Source organism: Semicossyphus pulcher, unplaced genomic scaffold (genome assembly GCF_022749685.1).
Source record: "Semicossyphus pulcher isolate SPU_LCO1_2020_fin unplaced genomic scaffold, fSemPul1.0.p SCAF_4, whole genome shotgun sequence".
NCBI classification, from domain to species: Eukaryota; Metazoa; Chordata; class Actinopteri; order Labriformes; family Labridae; genus Semicossyphus; species Semicossyphus pulcher.
In genome coordinates this window covers 1,121,253-1,136,391 of record NW_027211715.1, presented here as the reverse complement: position 1 = coordinate 1,136,391, position 15,139 = coordinate 1,121,253, and the positions used below count along the sequence as shown (strand labels likewise).

The following is a 15,139-nucleotide window of genomic DNA, read 5'->3' as shown; positions in this document are numbered from 1 at the left end:
ATAACCTAAAATGTGAAGGGAAATTCAACTGTTTTAAACCTGGGCCCCTTTTTTATTACATATTTTTGGCCGAAATGACCAACAGCTACGAACAGTGTGTGAGTGTCTCCAGTAGATGTGTTCATCCTGCAGCTGAGAAACAGGCTGTAATAGCTGCAACATAATCCTTGATGGGTCAAAGGTCGTCCGCTAAAAGTTCTTGTTGTTTCCACTGACAGGCTCAGATTGTTATTCTAAGTGTGTGACAACATGACAGAAAGGATCCCTACAGAGATAGACCTTTGTGTTACAGAGGAAGATGATTGTTTTAACCACAAACAGACACTCTCTGCACACACACCAGACTCCATTGACAAAATCAGTGATTTTAGCTCACAGAATACAGGAGTTGCTGATCTACTCCTGCCTCAAGCAGTTAGTTTGTTTGTATTATTTTTCTAACTTTGGTGTTGTAAATGGTTAGCTTGGATCCAACACAGCACAATAAAACACAAACAAGTTCACAAATAATGGCTGTGGTAGGCCAGCAGCTCCTGTGTCCTGTGAGCTAAAATCCCTCTTTTTATGAATGGAGTCTGGTGTGTTCGCAGAGAGCGACGTAACGTCTGTGTGTGGTTAAAACAATCATCTTCCTCTGTAACAAAAAGGTCTATCTCTGTAGGGATCCTTTCTGTCATGTTGTCACACACTTAGAAGAACAATCTGAGCCTGTCAGTGGAAACAACAAGAACTTTTAGTGGACAACCTTTGACCCATCAACACATCTACTGGAGACATTCAAACACTTTTTGTACATTTTAGCCAAAAATATTTAAAAATTGGCCTTTAAAAAACTAAGCATTTAAATACTATCACATATGTTGTTATATGTTAAAACACTTATCTTATCTTATAAAGATTTATAACACAACAGCGAGGGTAAATATATAGAAAAAGATGTTTACAAAAAACAGCACAATAATACAAAAAACGAAATAAGGAAGGTGGCCTTGAAAACAAAGTCGATGCACATGTGGAAGAGAACAGAGCGTGAAGATAGAGAGAATAAACGTGTGTCATACTGCAGGTCGCACAGAGGAGGTTTAATCTTTGCTGGTGATCAAACATAAAACTCCACGCTCATTCATCAGATAAATTACAGTTTAACCTTCTGCTACCAACACTGTAAACTGGTAACAAGTCTGTAGGACAGTAATAACTCAAACATCAGTGCATCGACTAAAACAGATACTCAGATTAAAGTAGCTCTAACCCTGATTAACTATAAGTGGGGACATGAAGAAAAGTGATAAGTAAACATCTCTGTGTCTGTGTGTGCCGTGTGTTCCTCAGGATTTCCATCATCCTCCCTATATCACCAGGACTTCAAACAGACTCGGCTTTCTGGTATTTACATGGTATTTAAACTTCTGTCAGGTGTTTAAGGATGACAGTTTGTGAGTCCTTTCCTGGGGTCAGCAGGTCGCCTTGGTCCGGAGTTCAGAGTCACTCAGAGCCACCAGGCAAACTGTCCCTCACTGGTTTCACTCTGAGCGCTGCACAAAAACAGTTCTGACGGCAGAGACGGTGTTCCATAAATCCACCTATCCACATCAAACTGGTCCATAACTGCAGCCAGCAGGTCAATAAGGTCAAAGTCAAGAAGAGGAAGTTACTGTCACAGTATGATGTGGCTGACGCAGGTCACAGTGTGAAGAAGAACGCCACAGACGGCCGGTCTCCTCAGCCTCCTGCAAAAACAAAAATCATCATGTCAGTGAGTGACAGTGAAGCACAGTGAGGAGAGAGGAGGCTGCACATCGTGCTAACGTGTCTCCTCACTTTCCCAACTAGCTTATAAGCTCCTCATCAGTGTTGAGGTAACGTGTTACAAAGTAATCCGTTAGAGTACTCAGATTATTTGTTGTAACGAGTAATGTAACGCGTTACTTTTGCAAGTCAAGTAATCTGTTATTTAGTTACTTTGTCATCAGCAGTAATCTGTTACTGACAATAAATCACTGTATTTTTCTTTTCATTTTGTCGCCACAGAAACAGAAACTCCCTGACGCTCTGTTTCTGTTTCTCTCCTCCTTCTTGGCAGGTCGCTGCATACCAGCAGAAGGTAAACACAGCTGTGTCATTGCGCATGTGTAGCTAGCTAACTCAGCTAGCGAGATGGCAGAGAGGACAGCGTTTACTTTGTGTAAATATTCACATTATTCTGAATGTTTGGGTGAAAGGGACGAGAACAACATGACGGTGAAATGTAAGCTGTGTCTGGAGGAGAAGTGCTCGTCAGCTGTGAAGAGCTCGACTTCAAACGTGACGAAGCATCTGCAGCTAAACACAGCTCCACAGCACTGGTGGGACTAAGGGCCTGTGTTGTATTGTTGTCATGGAAACAGCTGTGCTTAATACTGTATGCCTCTGCCCAGTTCACTGACAGACTGTTAGCATCATAAAGGTTATACTGCATCTGTCAGGCCTGTTATCAGGCTGCAGAGTTACAGAGTATGGGCCGTAAACGAGGCGATGCAGAGACGGTAGAGTCGATACATTCAGAGGTAGACGTGCAGCAGGCTACACGCCGTGCTGATGATATCACACACAATCTAACGTGTTACTTTTCTCAGGAGGTAACGCAGCAACTGCTGAAATGTTACCCAACACTGCTCCTCATTTAGCTTCCTAGCTCCTTAGAGATGTGAGGAAGGAGCTGCAGACGATGCTAAATGAGAATGAGACCGTACAGACGACTTTCAAATCATTTCACTGTCGCCAAGTGTCGTCACTTTTTCAGTATTAAGTACGTAAGGTGATCAGTGACATGAACATTGTCAACAACCAAAAAGATCTCCAAAGGAATCGACTGTAGTTTTAGGCTTGCAAATATTAAACCTACACATTTTTTTTTATACGTCGAGCCTTTTGATAAATGCTGTCCTCGAGGATACACCTGTGTTTCCTCACTCGAGGCTTCTCTGGTGGCCTCCTGCTCCTCTTCTCTTCAAGCTGCATTTTAGGGATTGAAAAATGGCAGAGGGGGGGCGATTTCGGGGTCACCGGAGGAGAGGTCACAAGAAGCACAACTTAGCATTATGAAGAGCACCTAGAGATCAGGTGAGTCTTCCTCACCTTTTATAATGAGAATCACTCCATGGACAGGTCAGCGTACAGGTCAGGAGGAGGTAAGATGAACAAGTCAGGTTGCTCAATGTCCACTTCCTGTGTCACGCTGGCTTCAGCTTCGGGTCTGTGGACATAAAGATACGATAACGTCGCTCATGTTCCCCTCAGTGAATGCAGGAGGTGTCCAAACAGGGTGACGTCATTTTGACCACGAACACAACACCACCGATGAATGTGAACAATCACACAACAGGGAAGTAACAGCTCGTTCTCCGGTTTAATTTCCTGGTCTGAGAGGATTCCTCGCCTATCTCTGTCTCTCCGACACAAAGACAGTCTCTTCATGCTCACAAACCGAGTCCAGCAGAGAGGAAGAAAGCGTGTCTGTCTGCAGGTTTCACAACATGTTCGGCATTTTTCTTTTGTGTCTGTGGGTCAAACTTACGGGGGAGCTGCTGCTGCGGCTTCTTCCTCCTCCTTCACAGGCGCAGGACCTGAGGAGAAATCAAAGTCAATCAGTCTCTTTGTTTCTGCACATGTTTTATAGAAAGGAGGATTTTAACGCGTCACTCACTCGTCTCTGGTTCAGTGCTGCTGAAAGAAGAAAGAAAAGCAGAATTAAAACCCAGTTTGTGTGTGTGTGTGTGCGTGTGTGTGTGTGTGTGTGTGTGTGTGTGTGTGTGTGTATATTCAACAGGTTCATGCAGCATGCCTACCTGGCAGCTGGCTCCACAGGTTTGGGTGAGTGGAAAAATGTGGCCAACTTCTGAAGTGCTTCATGTCTCGCTCTGATAAAAAGACAAATACAGATGTTCTGTACGATCTGCTTGTGTGTGTGTGTCTTTGTGTGTGTTAGTGTGTGTTAGTGTGTGTGCTGGTTAACTCACTGGACGTGTGTGCCGTCTGCACTGATGTCACTGTGACTGTGCTGGTGGTTCACGTTCAGATCTTTGTTTCCTTAAGAATAGAAGGACAGTAAATATGACACACTTTCAGAACACACACCTGCTGCATTAATGATCTTAGAATCACACAGGTAACTTAGGAGGCGCCGCTGAGTTATAACTTCCTGTTTACAGAAGCAGCCCGCACATCTGTGAGTAAAGTTGAACAACCGGGAAAAACATCCAGTTCATTCAGTTTCAGGATTCTCAAAGTCACAAGGAAAGTAATCCTTTTACCGCCACTGTAAAACACGAACAGAGGTCCTGCTCTGACGTGCAGACGGCCGCGTGAAGATTTGGTCCTAATAATTGTTGTTTACAGGAACACAGAATCTTTCTAGGAAGCTGTGCCTTTAAAGAAACAGCGTGCTCGTGTGGAACGTTACAAACTTATCTCAACATGTTTGTAGTAGAGCTGCACAATTAATCGAATATTACGCTTATTATCACGCTTTAGTCTTCCCACGATTAAATAAACATGACTGACGGTGATGTTGACGTTTAAAACGCTCCGCCCATAGAAAACTCTGCTGCATATCAAACCAAGCGCTCCCTAAACTAACAGCCACGCCTCCAGGGGGCGATGGAGAGGTTTGTGCTTCACTTTTGGGGGAGCTGGCAGGTCATGTGATGAGGCGTTTCAGGTTTAAGTGATGTGAAGAAGAAACAATAATCAGCAGAGAGGTCATGAAACCTGCGTCTGCGCCGCAAAGCAACACGACTAACTTGTTGAAGCAGCTGAAAGAACAAAGTGCAGCATGATGAGTGTGTGAAGGCCGAGAGGAAGAACGAGCTGCTCCCCGTCCTCCAGTGTCACGTCAGACACCCAGAACAGAGACGCTGCACAGAGACACCCTATCCACCCAGCTCCCACAGACACACTGACATTACCCATGATGCACCACATTCAGGTACAGAACCTGATTTTAAGTCTGAGTTTGATGCAGGTTTTGTACATGAGCCTGAAAGCAGCAGAAAATGCTGAAAGTGTTGCTCTTCTCCCTAAAATTAATAATCGTGATCTCAATATTGATCAAAATAATGGTGATGATCATTTTGGCCATAATCGTGCAGCTCTGGTTTGTACGATCTTTCGTCTTCTCTCACAAGCAGAAAGACAACAGGAGGCAAACACGTCGCACAGATTGTGTGCTGAAACCGTCTGTCAGGAGACGATGTCGGTAACACACAGACTTTGTTCTATATTTGTTTTTCTTCTAAAGTAGTAAAGTAGGCTTCAGTGGAGAAGGTTTTAATGAAGCTGCAGAGTTATAGTAGTCTGGTTTGTATCTTCTTACCCATGTCTGGCATCGAGAGCGTCCTGGTGTGGCTCCTGCAGGGAGAGACAGTCACATGAGACGGCTTTTCTAAATTAGAATGAAGCATTCAGACATGTAGCATCAGGCTAACACGGACTCACGCTAAAGCCAGTGGATCTTCAGTTTGAGGGGGAGGAGTCAGAGGCTCGTCATCATCACCGGTCCAGTCCTCACTGTCATCTGAGACTGAACACGTCAACATCAGACTGCTGCACAAAGACTTACATATAAACTGTGATGATGCACAAGGAGAGGAGGATACTTACAGCTCTCTGCTGACAGCGGGTAGTGGTTTGAAGCTCTGAGGAAAAAGGAGAACAACAACAATAAAGCATCTTTTTTTTACTAACAGAGAAGTTGAGTGTGTTTATCGGCTGCACACACACACACACACACACACACACACCTGCTCCCCGTGCTGGCCACCTCCGGCTCGCTCACGTTGTTGTTGTTGTTGTTGGTCTTGCGGCTATTTGCAGCTTTCTTCCCCAGCGCCAACATCTCCTGAATGTCCAGCTGCACATGATCCACCGCAACATACCCGTCTGCAACACAAGCACTCAGTCAGAGCTGAAGGCCGCGATCAATGAGCACAGCAAGGTCTACTTTTCAGACAAATGAGGAGAGATGCTGCGTCCTGTCTGCCTCAGAGTTGATGCAGGTGTCTGTGCAGAAAGCTGGAAGCTTTCGTGTTATTTTTCATCACACTCGAACATGTTGTCTTATTAACAAGAGAGATTGGATCAAACTCATAGAGACCTTTGTTTCTGTGCCCTCCTCCTCTGTGCATCCTTTAATCCTCCAGCTGAACACACTGCTGTTCAACTTCTTTATTTGTTGCATGCACAACATTTACAGAAAAGGCAGAAAAAATGAGACTCTAAGACGTGAGATTGAACAGAACAGATATTCACATTTGTTTTACTCACAGTTGTTGCTGCTGTCTTTGGCCAGCCATTTCCCTTTGGGACAGTTGGTTGTTCGGATGATGCTGATGACATCACCGCTCTGGACGGGCAGATCGTTCTTACGTCCTTTGGTCGTTACAGTGACTGTGGCCTCGTACATGGCGTCCTCCTGTCCTGTGATCTGACAGACACACAGAGAGTGTGATAAACACGACATCAGACATTCTGACAGGTCACAGCAGGAAAGCACAGCTGTGATTATTAACATCAAAGATGGTCGGAGCTGGTACCGTGCTTACGATCTCAGTAAAAGACGGACCTTAAGGTGTCTGTGTCTTTAGGTTCATAGTGACACCTGTGGCCGTAAAGTGAACTGCAGTCAGCATCTTGTTGCTCTGTCGGTGCAGCAAGAGTGACATGATTCCCACGAGACTGAACATGATAAAGTTATAAACCTTTGTTCTGTTAGCGAGGCCTCCATCATTAATCGTAGAAACACTCGATACAAACGTAAATATCACATTAGCAGCGAAGTCATTAGAAAAGCTAGCCAACAAAAGCAACAAACATTTCCACTCCAAACGTTTCAGCTAGCTAACTAACGATTGGGAGCAAGAAAGCTAAGGTTAGCCAGCTAGCTGTTGCTTTGCTACGCTGCATAGATCTGGTGTTGGTTGCTTCTTAATGTTAGCTGATAAAGTAATATGACAACAGCAGGCTCGCTGATCAACCAGCCAGATCAGCCACCTTATGAAGGTGCTGATGTTGACCCATGTTTGCCCCAGTGTCCGTCACACTGCGTCCCGAGCCCTTCACATAGGAATCAGTCTGCAGTCTGTCAGAGGCAACCGAGAAAACAGGGACGTGCAATGCCTGTTTAAAAATATACTTTTCTTTTGTTCAACAGTAACTCTATTTTTGCTTTGTTTTTGGTCTCCACCACCTCCTGAGGGAAATATCTGACTGACTGTGTCTGTCTGCAGATTGCTTCTGTGCAGGTCGTGTTTAAGAGCCCCGCTGCTAACAATAGCTGCCTGCTGAGGCCTAAACAAATGCTTTGTTGAAGCAGAACCGTAAAGTAGCACGTAAACAAGCTAAAAGATTGGATGATGTCTGATGACAGCGAGTCAAGTCGAGCTCTTCTTTTATAAAAGTTAACAGTATCTCACAGAAGAACAGCAAAGACTCGTCCATCGATCGTGTGTCAGAAACATCACCATCGATGAAGCCGTGTTATCTCAGAGTCCTCTGAGCCGCCACATGTTGCTCAGCTCAGCTCGTCCACAGGGAGGAATGAATCCAGACAGGTTTGTGTGCCAAGCGTAGACCCCACCCTCGCTCCTCTGTCATAATAACATCACTCACTTTGAACTTCTTCTTCATCTCGTTCTCCTTCTTCTCCCTCTCCTTCTGCTCTTTCTTTTCCCTCTCCTGTTTCTCCTTCTGCTCCTTCTTCTCCTTCTCCAAACGCTGCTTCTCCTTCTTTTTCAGCTCCTTCTCGTCCGGCCCTTCAGCTGCCGCTTTCTTGTCGTTCCTGCAGGGAAAAGAACGAGGGATGCAGCCTTGTTTAAAAGGGACTCCTCTCTGAGTGTTTAAACAGCAGAGGAGATTCTGAGGGCAGACCAAACCCTCTCCTCCCTGACTCGGTCGGGGGGGAGGAAAAAGGAAAGTGGGCCATAAAAGAAGTCCTTACTTGCCGAACCTGCCCGTCTTGCTCTTCTCTTCATTCTGTAAACAGCAGCACAGAGATTAGGATGGATCCCCTGTAATCATGAGTCTCTGACAGATAAGCAACACTTGTCAGGAACACAAATATGCTTTTAGAGTGAAAATCTCCTTACTGCTTCCTGTTGTGCCTCAGCATAGGGATCTGTGGAAAACACACGCTTATGTTAAAGCTGCAAATATGTTGAAGTGAACTTCAGCAGAGATTTTAGCTGCAGTTTGTGATTTATCATATTTGAATTGAATGTTATGTTGTCGTCTGCAATCTGTCATATTCCTTCATTTCTTAATGCTAATGCTAAATGGCTTTGTTTGAAGCTAACAGACTCCTCACTCTTCGGGGGTCCTTTGCGTTTCTTGCCGCCGTCAGTCTTTCCTTTCTTCTTGGTGGCAGACGTAGCGATGTCCTCGTACACGTTTTCTGTGGTCTCGTAGACACCATTCCCGACTAAAGCCTGAACCCTGGAGGATGTAGAGGGAATTAAAGGAATCAGAGCTGAATGAGTACTTCAAATCAAAGAGAGCAGACTTGTTCCTGTGCCTCACCCTGCAGGTGGTGGAGACTCCTGAGTGACAGGTAAGGTGGATTCTGGAAGTGTCTCTCCAGACACTGGTGCTGCGTGGACCTCAGGACCTGGAGTGGTTATCCCATTGCTGTAAAGCTCCGGAAAGTTCTGCCCATCTGGGCTATCAGGACCAGTGTAGTCCCCGTTCCCCCACTCTGACACCTGCAGCTCTGGAGAGTGAGCGTCTGAAGTCACGTCGTCAAACTCTGGGACGTCCATCGTGTCCGTCTCTGAGAACTCAAAAGGAGCCGGGATATCTGTGGAAACATGAAGACAGTGTCAGGGGGTCTCTGTAGTTTCACAAAGGTGTAAAAAAAGAGGCCACAGCACTACCTTCCACAAGAGGAGGGGGGATGAATTCATTCAGGTTCACAGATGGAGGTCTGTCTGGTTTCTCTGGAGCCGGACCCAGAGACTCGGAGTCTGGGAGGACCCTCTTGGGTGGAGGAGGTGGAACCACCAGCAGCTCTGGTACAGGATCCGACCCCTCCTCAGTGATACCCTCCAACACTGGAGAGGCTTGTCCTGCACACAATCATCACGTCAGGTCAGTACACGAGGACATCATGGTTATAATCTCAATGGAAGTTAGTCAGGGTGAGTCAGTATGAGACGTTTCACATGTTCTGGGGTCTGAATGACTCAAAGGTGCAAACAGTGTGTGAATGTCTCCAGTCGATGTGTTCATCCTGCAGCAGTGAAACAGGCTGTAATGGCTGCAACATAATCCTTGATGGGTCAAAGGTCGTCCACTAAAAGTTCTTGTTGTTTCCACCGACAGGCTCAGATTGTTATTCTAAGTGTGTGACAACATGACAGAAAGGATCCCTTTTTGTTACAGAGGAAGATGTTCTCTCTGCACACACACCAGACTCCATTCAGAAAAACACTGATTCACAGGACAACAGAGTTGCTGGTCTGTCACTGCCGCCATTGTTGGTATGTTTGCCTTATTGTTTGTCTTTGGCGTTTTAAATGGTTATTGTTGATCCAGCACAATATTTGTGTGACACCAAGATACTAATCAGGTCAGGTAGTCAGGGCAGTGTCAGGCTAGAAACTCCTTTGTTCTGCAAAGTTGAAATAGTGTTTGAGTTCATGGAGTTTGGTGGCCTTTAAGAGAGCGATGAACCAAACATCTTTCTCGTTAACAAGAAGCTCTCTCTCTGTACGGATCATTTCTGTAAACATAAACAGGCATACCTGCTCCATGGCTGCAGCTGAAGCAATCTGCTGGAGCGATTCCAAAACGTTGCGTAAATTTTAGTCATTGAGAACCCAAAAATGTAAAATGGGGGCCGGGTTATAACAGAACTTAACATCTACGTTTTAGCAGCAACATTGCATTCGAACACAACAAAGCAGAAACAGTTTAACACACAAAAACTTAAGCTGAAACACCTGAGAGAAGTTTTCATACAGCAGGGAGAGACACTAAAGCCAGCTGAGTGGAAGAATTTAGTTTGTGAGGAAACCAAACCAGTCAAACACACCGTGAATGTTGTTGTGATAAAACTCTGCAGAGCAGAGATAATGCACTTCCAAGAGAAGAACGAGGACAGCTTAACGAAGAAGGCAACACTTTAGAAATACGCCTTTGAATTGGTTCTGTAACTTTAAGGAACTTCTTTAAGTGTAATCTGAAGTAAACACTTTGTTCCTGACAGGTGCAATATAATTAATTTATACCTTAACTCCTTCGCAAAGAAAAATACATCTGTTGAAGCTTTTGTTAAAGCTTCACATGACTGCTCTTCTTTTTAAGAAGAGGACAATAATTAGGGATTAAATGATTTAGCTTACATTAGCAGCAGTGCTTTTAGCAGCTTAGCAGCTGTTAGCATAAATAAAGTGAACACATGAACACGTTTATGGATGATTTCTGGATTATTCATGTATCTTTAAAACTGAGCTCTAAAAAATTAAACTATTTTAACATATTTTGGCTCTAAATAACTAAAAGGTGCAAATAGTGTGTGAATGTCTCCAGTAGATGTGTTCATCCTGCAACAGTGAAACAGGCTATTATGGCTGCAACATAATCCTTGATGGGTCAAAGGTCGTCCACTAAAAGTTCTTGTTGTTTCCACTGACAGGCTCAGATTGTTATTCTAAGTGTGTGACAACATGACAGAAAGGATCCCTACAGAGATAGACCTTTTTGTTACAGAGGAAGATGATTGTTTTAACCACACACAGACGTTACATCGCTCTCTGCAAACACACCAGACTCCATTCATAAAAACACTGATTTTAGCTTGCAGGATGTGGGAGTTACTGGTCTACTGCTGCTGCGATCGGTGAGTTAGTTTTTTGTTATTGTGTGTTACACAAATATTGTGTTGGATACAAACTAACAATTCAAAACACCAAAGTCACACAAACAAACTAACAGACTGAATCAGTGACAAACAACTTCTATTATCTGTGAGCTAAAATCACCGTTTTTGTCAATGGAGTTTTGAACAGAGTGATGTAACTGTCTCTGGTTAATAATTTGATCTCTCTCTTCCAGGTTTAAAAACATGTGGATTGGCCTTTAATAATGAGTGTGTGTCTGAAGCAGCCGACTGTCACTCTCAGCGTTTAACAGACATGTAAGTGTCTCTGTGACCCGCTGCTGTCATCGCTCACATACCTGCAGCTCTGCCCTGCCTGCTGCTCAGTTGTTTCTGGCAGAGAAGAGGAATTCCAGGACAGTGTGTGTGTGTGTGTGTGTGTGAGTGTGTGTGTGTGTGTGTGTGTGTGTGTGTGTGTGTGTGTGTGTGTGTGTGTCTTTAAAGGTGCTTCTCCTAACACCTGAGGCAACCCTGAAGCATAAACCATACTGCACATACCAGCTTCTCTGTATAGCCCCACACTAGCAAATGATGTTGTGCAGCTGCACAGGTGCACAGCACGTACCTGACGTCCTGATGATGAGTAATGGTGCTGTGTGTTTCATGTTCAGGTAAACAGTAACAGAAAAGTCCAACAGAGAGCGAGAAGAACAGAGCAGACCAAGTGTGCAGCGATGGGTCCAGACTTACTGTGGTCCAAGCCGTTAACAAGTGCTGGTTTCTGTGGGGGGGCGTTCCCTGCCTCGTAGTCGATGGGTGGGAGCTCCGGGAGAGAGCTCTGGGTGGGGCTCTGGGTGGGGCTCTGAGGAGGGGATAACTCTTCAGGAGGGGGGGTGATGGAGTAGGATGTGGTGGGGGTCGTATGCGTGCTGGAAAGAAACATAAGGGTCGACTCACTTAAACAGTTCTTCTCTGTAATAACAGCTCCTGTGTTTGAGCCCTAATGAAGGTGTGAGTATTTACCTGGTGGTCTTCCTGCGGGCCTTCTCCAGGGCGTTGAAGATCCTCTGGTCACATGGGGGGGTCTTTTTCCCTGGACTCAACTCCTCCGCCCTCTCCAGGGCTGAGAGCACTGAGACTGCACGCTCAGCTTTGGGAGACGATGTGATGGATGGAGGGTCTACGTCTGGAGCGGGGGGCTTCTCCAGGGCAGCCATAATCACAGCCTCTATATCAGCCTCGGCTGCTACAGGCTCGGGAGGAGACGGGGAGGGAGTGGGGGCTGCTGGAGGAGCAGCACGGCTGGATGGGGGGGTCGGGACAGCGCTGGGTGGGCTGGTTTCATTCTGGCTGGCTGGTCGGGAGACAGGCAGAGAGGGAGTTTCTATCAGAAGAGGAGTTTCACTCTCTGGGGCTGCAGGAGAGGGGATGTCAGGAATAAAGGCAGGGGGAGGGGTGAAGTCGGGGGAGTCAGGGATAGTGGAGGGCGGGGTCACTTCCACTGCAGCGCGGGGGTCAGGTAAGGTGGGGATGTTGGGTAGAAGAGCCTTTGGGATGCAGGTTTCAGGCTCTGGTGCTGTGTCATCGAAGACAGACGGCACCGGGATGAGAGGAGCAGGTCCAGGGACGTCCGGGCTGGGGGTGTCCAGGATGGGGTCCGCCGGGACCTCCACAGCATCTTTTTTAGACTTCTTAAAAACCAGGAAGCCTTTCTTCTTTGCCGTTGTGTTTTTAAGTGGAGGTGTGACCGGGACCAGCTCTGCTGAGTTTTCCTTTGGTGCTCCAGAAAACAGTGATGACATCTTTTTATCTTTCCCGTTCTCTTTCTTCTGCTTCTGATCCGACGAGTCCTCCTCCAGCTTCTCCTTACTTCCTTTGGTCGTCTTGTCTTTTGCTTTTTTCAGCTTCCCCTCACTCTTGTCTTTCCCCTTGGAGTGAGTCAGGATGAGAGGCTTCTTGCTCTCCTTCTTGTTGTCCTTGAAGACCACTCTGGGGGCGCCATGCGTCTTCCCCTCTAGGGTCTGGTTGATGGAGGTGAGCAGGGAGGGACGGGCCCCCGCAGGGAGGTAGTGAGTGGGGCTCGTGGGAGGAGGGACGAGCCTTGGTTTCTCTGGGAGAGCAGGTTTGATCTTGGGCTGCTTCATTAGGAGCTCTTCATCCTGGAACTTTGCCCTCAGGGCCTTAAAGTCCATCGTGTCCTCCTGGGGGAAGGATTCAAACTCATAATGCAGCAGGCTGAGGTACAACACGGCTATCAAGCAGATACATCACAGATACGTTCACCTGATGGTGTCTGAGATCACTTTAATGATAGGGAGGTGCTAAGCTAAGAATTCATCTTTCACAATCTTTCACAACACAGTCATGTTTGGTTCTTCTGCTCGCCTCTCTCACAGAGAAAGTAGGCAGACCTGATTTGATCAGCGGGGTCAACACACGCAGACAAACGTCAGACGTGTAAAATAGGTCACTTTGTTCACCAGTCAGTCACTAACTTACACTTTACTAAAGATTTACAGAATGTCATGTTGACAGGAAGCTGTTCCAACAATATTAGATATCAAGAAACAGTGAACAAGATCATTAAAACAAAGTCAGTCAAACTGTGAGGGAAGGGTTGAACACATTAAAGGTCGACATACCTGATCCATTATGTTTAATTATCCACCAAAACGACACAGGCCTTCTTAGTCGAGCAGGTTAACTTTCCTCTTCAGCCTCTCATCATGTTGAACATAAAAAATACACCACATATAAAACCGTATTTCCTCGCCTTGTCCTTGCTCGCTGTGTGTGTGTCTGCGTCCCACGCGCTCAGGAGATGGTTTCAGAGCAGGAATGAGGCTCAGCACTCACTGAAGAAAACAGTCCGTCCCGTCTGACGGGTCTGTTTAACGCAACGCTCTGACTCTCAACAGCTCCGGATTTTTTGATCCTGCAGGAATGTGGCCCGGCTGGCACTGATGTGACTCACTGTCATGAAACCTGGAAGCTGCTCTTGTTTTTCTGAAAACTCTTACATTTACACTCAGACGTCCTCAGACAGGAAGGTGTGAATCTTTGAACAGTTTGTTGTAGTGACACTGTGCAGACTCAGGAGCTCATATATCATGTAGTGTAGATTAAAGTGTTTGAGGTAAACACAGAGGACAGGAAGCAAGAGGTCGGTCGACATTCCAGCTTTCTCACACAGAATAGAAAAGTATTTAAGCAGGCATTTGTAATATGACATAAATCCACCTTAAGCTACACACACAGCCTTCATGACACCGTATCCGCCTTACTGCTTCCCTGAGCGAGTTCTGACAGGCGTGTCAGGGACACACAAACGGCTGCTCGACCTGGCGTCACATGCAGGCCGCTGCGTCCTACACACTCAGCCCTGACACTCTGCACCGCTCTGAGAGGTCTGCAGCACTGTTCATCTGCTCTGTTAATAAACTTACACCATGACATGAGATGTACACTCTTAAAGGACCAGTTCACCAGCAAAAAGACACGTTTACACTTCCCTTGGTTGTATCCTGTCTTGCTGTTTTATCTATTCAAGTTCTGAGACTCAAATCTGAATTGTTAAGTGCCTGCCTCTCCAATAACATGCACCAGTCAACCTGAGCAAGAGGAGTATAATCAGGGTTAGGCCGCGGACACGCCTTCCTCAATATTTACAACAAATGCATTTGTCCCCGCTCACTTTAAACCTTTAAGTAGTAGATGCCTTTTATTTCAGTGAACCTGTAAAAGAGCACTCATAGACCTAATAAACTGGTGCATAAAAAGCACAAAATGGTGAATTAAAAACTCACTAGAATCCCAAGAATTAGTGATCAGAGGTCACTGTATCTCAGTACAGTCCCTCACTGAATATTTATCCCCTCCAATGTTAAAACAAAAATGTTCCCAAAAGAAAATAGTCCCAAAAATGAACATTGAGGTCTTTAACTTGTAATGTGTTTCCACCCAAAGGGCCAAACACTTTCAGTGCCAGGAACTAAAAGCTGTTGACTGTGTCTTCCTGCGATCTAAAGACCTGTGAAGATTAAACATTTAATCTGCATGTAACTTTATAACAACAATGATGCTTTAGTGACAGCAGTGACCACCTACTGTTTACGTTTCTGTTTATTGTTCACGTTCGTATGTAGTCTCTAAGAACAAGTTATGTATCATTTCTTCTGCAACAACCGGAGACATACCAGTCTCTGCACTACCTGTGTTACTGGAGGATACCTCTAGAGGGCGCACCAGAGAGCTCAGGCTGTATGTAACTACCTTATGAGTGGGATG

At 45.7% G+C, this 15,139-nt stretch overlaps 1 protein-coding gene across 3 annotated transcripts; it reads right to left on the bottom strand.

The window, feature by feature from the left end:
* Window positions 1–715: 715 nt before the first annotated feature.
* Window positions 716–13,712, bottom strand: LOC138608040 (FYN-binding protein 1). 3 transcript variants are annotated; one of them, XM_069680694.1, is made up of 20 exons: window positions 13,495–13,712; window positions 11,876–13,053; window positions 11,603–11,781; window positions 8,907–9,098; window positions 8,554–8,830; window positions 8,342–8,469; window positions 8,124–8,152; window positions 7,976–8,010; window positions 7,648–7,816; window positions 6,304–6,463; window positions 5,781–5,919; window positions 5,641–5,675; window positions 5,476–5,560; window positions 5,354–5,388; window positions 3,999–4,068; window positions 3,828–3,899; window positions 3,686–3,705; window positions 3,557–3,605; window positions 3,118–3,235; window positions 716–1,730 (listed from the first exon to the last, which is right to left on the bottom strand). In XM_069680694.1, exons 1-19 carry the CDS (start codon window positions 13,501–13,503, stop codon window positions 3,133–3,135), a joined length of 2,964 nt encoding a protein of 987 aa, XP_069536795.1. In that variant the 5' UTR covers window positions 13,504–13,712; the 3' UTR covers window positions 716–1,730; window positions 3,118–3,132. The 3 variants fall into 3 exon arrangements, with proteins under 3 accessions (XP_069536795.1, XP_069536796.1, XP_069536797.1); XM_069680695.1 differs by having other exon boundaries at window positions 3,686–3,702; XM_069680696.1 differs by having other exon boundaries at window positions 5,476–5,554.
* Window positions 13,713–15,139: the final 1,427 nt, after the last annotated feature.

What these genes read in the sequence shown, in the direction of transcription:
- LOC138608040 (XM_069680694.1), bottom strand. An exon ending in AGATGAAGAAGAAGTTCAAA is followed by an intron (nt 6,464 to 7,647) that starts GTGAGTGATGTT and finishes TGTGTCTGTCAG; the next exon opens with ATCACAGGACAGGAGGACGC. An exon ending in GTGGCCAGCACGGGGAGCAG is followed by an intron (nt 5,676 to 5,780) that starts GTGTGTGTGTGT and finishes CTTTTTCCTCAG; the next exon opens with AGCTTCAAACCACTACCCGC.